Here is a 5,512-nt window from a genome sequence, read left to right on the forward strand (position 1 = left end):
TCAATAGTTCTTCGGGCCGACCGTGGCGCGTCGAGCGGCCTTCGGGAACTGTCGCGCGATGAACTGCCACATCTTGGCTTCGTCCATCCCTTGGAAGACCACGCGCTCAATGACAAGCCCGTACAGATTCGGATGCGAGGCCGCAGGAGTCCAGGCCGCGGCAAGTGCGTCGTCTGCGGCATCCATCCCTGGCAGATCCAGGATGCGTAGGTGCGGACAATTGTGTGCCAAGTGGGTAAGCGACTCTATCCCGGAGCGGGGTCCAATGGCCGTTCGGAAGTTCAGACGGAGCTCCTCCAAGCTAGGCCAGGCCTCAGAGAGCGCTTGCACGTCTCGGGACGTGTATTCGAGGTCGTAGCCCCTAAAGTCCAGCGACACCTCGCGGAGGGCGCGCAGAGGTAGAAGGGGCTCCGTGATGTCCGCCAGCCGCCCTGCACTGTACGGCGCGCGGATGGGGGCGTCCACGCGTCGTGCACAGTCATCTTTCCACTCGATGGACAGTATCTCCAGCGTCGTGAACACGGTAGCCACGATGTGAAGGAGCTGAGAGGCGTCTGCCCCAAGTGGTGACTTCGCGGAACTCTCTGTGATGATATGGAGTGACCGCAGCTGGGGAACGTGCGCGCGTTCCAAGAAACCACCAAGCACGTTCCAAGGATCCTCCACATGGAGATCCGTTATGGAAGACGAGACGAGACGCTCACTGGACAGCGACGTGTAAAGAGGGATGGACAGACGTCTAAGACCAGAGAGTTTAGCCACATCTCGCAGGTCGCTGGGATGGATATCGCCATCGATCGTCACGTGGCGTATACGGGTAAAGTGGGTTAGAAGTCCTGGATTGCCAAGATGCGCGGGAGAGTACATGCTGCGGAAGTATTCCAGGCTCTGGGCCGTGGCAGCAATATGAGACATGATGCGGTGGAGTGCCTCATCGACCTTGCCCTTTCTGGATAGTCGCAGCCGGAGCCCCCGTATGGATGGATGGATGAGAGCAAGGCATCCAAGATTGTGGCAAGAGAGGACACGGCCACGCAATGGTGAGAATATGGAAGTCACGTAGACCGAGGTGAGTCGAGGTAATATCGGGATACCGTCCATGGAGAACGCTATCTCTGGCCAGATAGCTGAGCCCGCGGACGACCTGAAGGGGTCTAATCTGATCTGACGAACATGGGAAGCATGCCGCAAGAAATGTTGCCACTGAGGGTGTGCTCTTACATTCTCCTGGACGCTCAAGACCTGCGATGCGCGTAGATGTCAAAGCGGCGCCTCGATCACGCAAAGTATACACTCACAGGAAGATTGATAGGCGTATCGCTGAGACCGATGCCGGTGTTGTACGCTGTGGGAGCGTAGTCGGATGAGCTCTCCACAATGCCAAGGATATACAGTAGCTCAAGTAAAGGCTGGTCGCTGGGCAGAGATCTCCATAGGATTGTTAGTGCTGGAGAAGCGAAAGCCTTGCAGGACCGAGCCGACCGAGCAAGCGCTTGACGACATAGGGTCGCGTCCTCGGGCCGCACACTGGTATACACGACGTCCACTCGCAGCAACTCGAATACTTGGTATACGATGTCTTCAATGTTGTACCAGAGATGACTATTCATGTGTAGTTTCCGGGTCTCCTGTGTGATGGATGGTTCTGGGAGCTTGGTATGAGTGGAGCCCTGACAAGGAGTGCCAAGTTAACCAAGTTTGGACGCCGGCGCCAGAGGCAGCTTCTTCGGCGCCTGTCCCTCAGCCACACGTGTCAACGCGCGGCCTCATCAGAGTGTGGTGACTCCGTTCTATCTGATCCTCCCATTCCTTCTGTGTTCTGCCATTCGCTCTCAGAAAAGAGTGGAAATTTCCCGAGGAATGTCGTCGGATAGCATACAGTCGGTCAGTCCGGGATGAACCGCTTACCTCCGATGCAGGTTCAAACTGATCGCCCGAGATCCCGCCGCTCGTAGAGGCAACTTGTCTTGGATTCAGAGGCATGCAAGGTACGACGAAGTTAACTAATTATGCTGATTCTCACCAATACACAATCTAACACTTGCAACATCTTCCAGGAAATCCTCACCGAACAGGGCTTCTCCTTTCGGCCGCCACGATCAACAACCACAAAGGCATTTCTTAGCTGCATCAGGTGCGTTAGGAATCTCCTGTTCTTAGCGTCTCCTAGGGCTCTGTATCATTGCTCAGACGGCGCAGCAAGAGGGTCTCGCTGAACACTAGTAAAAGTGACCTGTTCGGGTACCTTCTCTCACGATATCATATCCGTTCCATAGTGGCCCCTGCCAAGATAGGATGTTCAATACCATCTCACTCATCCTTGGAGATCACCCATCCGGCAGCACTGGGGGCTCTCCTCGTCGTTGGGCTGACACGAGAGGGAAAAGGCTGCAGCCCTCGGATCGCATCAGAATTCGTCCAATGCATCTCAGTGTGCGATCCTGTTCGCTACGATGCCATTTGCGCATCTCCGAGTTATGAACCTAAACGAGGACCCCTGAAAACAGGTGGAAGTATCACTGCTTTCACTCGGCGCGCGCGAGAGTGACACCTTCTACAGAAGATCCGAGTCCGACACCAGAAACGACCAACGATCTGGTATTGGCTTTAGAATTGAGGCAGCGGCGGCAGCTGTCTGATGTATGTGACGTGGATATTTCAGGCTATGAGCTTATCATGAAGACCCAGCCAGGCGATTGGCTGTTATGTACAGCCAGGGGCTCTCTGGCTTTTGTCCCTTCTGTTTGCCGCAGTATAACCGGCTTCGCCAGTCGAGTCGGCCAGGGGTAAGTAACACTCAATTAACATCCCACGTTTGAACTGCGGTATCCTCGACAGGGATATGATGGATTCATACTCCAGTTCTCGAAGCATGGATGAGACTCTTCGCATCGGACAAGTCCCCGAGATGCACACGATCTTTCAAGACTATTTCTGCCGAGCTTCTACCAGGGTGGGGTTGGCATGTGACGCCGATCTCAATCGGGGCCAGCCTCCATACTTAGTGACAGAACCGTTCGTGTTCCTGCACTATTTCTCTCGCCCTCTTTAAGCTCATCGCAGCTGTCTTGTATTCGGAAGAATGTCTCCATATGCCTCGACTGCCCTCGTGCCTCGTTCCGTTGAGGTTAACGACTTCGCCCTGACAGTTTCTCTATATTTTGCCAGCAGCGGAAGCCAGTCCAGCATCCAGTTACTCGTGGCAAGTCTATCATTCGGTGAGTCGTACCCTTCAATATCATCAAACCATGGCTCACCAGATATCAGGCATTTTGACGGCGCTGGTGACTGTAGCCATCATCTTCCTTGTGCAAGTCGTTATTTGGTCTCACCTAATACTACAGTCGCTGATGCGTATACTATAGTCGCCAGGGGTTACGGTCTCGGATATCAGTGGCATTTTTGTTTCTCAGTACCCTTCTCTTGTATTCCTCAACGAGCATCTATATGTGCGCACTGGTATGGTAACGTTTACGTGTCAGCCAACTGGTGCTGGACGCCACAAAGGGCTTGACATCCACGACGTACGACGCGAGTGGTAATGTCGCTTCCTTTGAGCATGTCGTCGAGATACAATCATGGATGATGACGATGACAACGGGTACTAACGTCAGTACATTACTCTGTTCTCCTATTCTCTTCCTGATCCCCACCTGCCCACCTCCGAGCAGATCATAATCGGAGATGCCATTGTGTGGTGGCGAGCCTGCGTCGTATGGCGCAAGAGAGTCATCTACTTCCTCGGGCCCCTCCTCTTGGCTTTAACCCTAGGTTCGTCGTGTGCCATCTTCGGGCAGAAGTCATATCTCACATTCAACCTTAGTGATTGGCGTCATCAGCGTCCATCAATCAAAATCAATCCCCTACGTACAACTCCATCTGCTAACTAGTCTGGGCGGCTTTGCGGATGCGTTCTTGATCTTATCCATGTCCGTGAACATGCTTGCAACCTCTTTGATTGCCTACAAAGCGTGGTGCGTGTCTCCAATGACCCTTCATCAGCAGGCTTACCTGACCTCTGAGTCACACCTAGGGAGTACAGACGCATGGTGAAGAAGTACTTCAGCTCGGATGGGAGCACGACGAGTACATGGAAAGCTCTCGCTCTGCTTGTCGAGTCCGGCACTATCTACTGTGCGCTACTGGTAAGTGGTGATCTTCGCTTTTGGGATCGGCTGGAAGCTCATGCATGAGGTCGTGATGAATTGCAGATGTTCCTCGTTGTGTACCAACTCAAGCGGCCATTTGTGATCACGAGCAGCGCGAGTGATTTCGACAAGATCGGGTGGTATTTTGCCGATGGATGCCTCTTACCCATAGCCGTAAGTGTGCCATATCGTTCGTCTTAGTTATTGAGGAGTACTCATCACCTCTGCAGGCGATTTACCCCACAATCATCACTCTGCTCGTTGCCATGAGGCGATCGCCAATCGAGCATGGAGTTTCGCAGGCCAACGAGGAAAGCGGCACTGGACCTGGGCCTGCCACCGCCAGCACCCTCATATTTGGTCGTTCTGCGGTGGAGAGCATGGGAACAAGGCACAGCATGATCTCTGCAGTCGAATTAGGCGACCAGGGTGGCCCAGAGCAAGTCAACGAAGGGTTGTCCTCCTCGGAGAAGATCGGCGTAGTAGTCGAGGTATAGGAGCAGCGGACGCTCATGGTAGACGGCAGGTGATGAGAACCATGTATGAGAGGACATAGACTACAGTTTACCTACGATTCCTTCTTCCTTGAATCGCACGATGCACGATTCGCATGAAGACCCTCGGGAGCCCGTCAGGTGGTATCGCTTTGCGAGGCTGATGCAGGCTGATGCGCGCCCCGCTCCCACCTTCACTGTCGCCGACTGCCTCCTCCGCAACCTCAACTCGAGACGGGTGCAGGAACCATCGACGATGGATTACGCGTCACTGACGGCTCTCCCAGCCTTACGAGTTGATGATGGTGGTGTGTTGAGAGCCACAGCGTCTCGAATCGCGCTCACCCAATGGGTCCGGGCCGCCCCGGCTTCCCGGGACGTAGGCGCGCCACTTTGCCCCAGCGTTGTTTTGACCGCGGTCATGACCGAAGCCATGACCGATTTTGACTAGCTTGACTGGTCATGACGGTTGGTCAAAGGTCAACGCGTGATCTAGGCGACCGAGCGCTTGTGGGGTCGCACTAATCACGTTGATTGGGACCAGCAGCTATGGATGGCCCGACTAATTGTGTATGCCTAGGTAGAAATTGTATAGAATTGAAGGAGCATTTTTCGAGGGGAGAGTGAGCGGAAGGTGTCAGATAATGTGAGCTGGAGACAACAGAGGTTGGAAGTATCAAATACTTCAACTCCGTCAGCGGTAGAAACTATTCGGACTGAAGCATTTTTCGACTCTTCTACCGGACAAATAATATTGTGAGCGTGCAGCTTCCTCCCGCACTCGCTATTCCCTCACCCCCCTGACTACCTCCATGCACTAGCAAGACGGCGCCGCCTGGGAGCACCGATGACGAACCTGGTTTCCCGTAT

At 54.0% G+C, this 5,512-nt stretch overlaps 2 protein-coding genes across 2 annotated transcripts; one reads left to right on the plus strand and one right to left on the minus strand.

The window, feature by feature from the left end:
• DICSQDRAFT_161544 (uncharacterized protein) lies at window positions 1-1,583 on the minus strand (the record flags this gene model as incomplete). Its single annotated transcript, XM_007365770.1, has 2 exons — window positions 1,299-1,583; window positions 1-1,242 (listed from the first exon to the last, which is right to left on the minus strand). The coding sequence occupies exon 2, from the start codon at window positions 1,099-1,101 to the stop codon at window positions 1-3; it is 1,101 nt and encodes a 366-aa protein (XP_007365832.1). The 5' UTR covers window positions 1,102-1,242; window positions 1,299-1,583.
• Window positions 1,584-3,927: 2,344 nt separating this feature from the next.
• Window positions 3,928-4,645, plus strand: DICSQDRAFT_170147 (uncharacterized protein; the record flags this gene model as incomplete). The annotated part of the gene is made up of 4 exons (XM_007365771.1): window positions 3,928-3,974; window positions 4,034-4,145; window positions 4,212-4,322; window positions 4,379-4,645. The coding sequence occupies 4 exons, from the start codon at window positions 3,928-3,930 to the stop codon at window positions 4,643-4,645; spliced, it is 537 nt and encodes a 178-aa protein (XP_007365833.1).
• Between the last annotated feature and the right edge of the window lie 867 nt (window positions 4,646-5,512).

Source organism: Dichomitus squalens, assembly GCF_000275845.1.
Source record: "Dichomitus squalens LYAD-421 SS1 unplaced genomic scaffold DICSQscaffold_14, whole genome shotgun sequence".
NCBI lineage: Eukaryota > Fungi > Basidiomycota > Agaricomycetes > Polyporales > Polyporaceae > Dichomitus > Dichomitus squalens.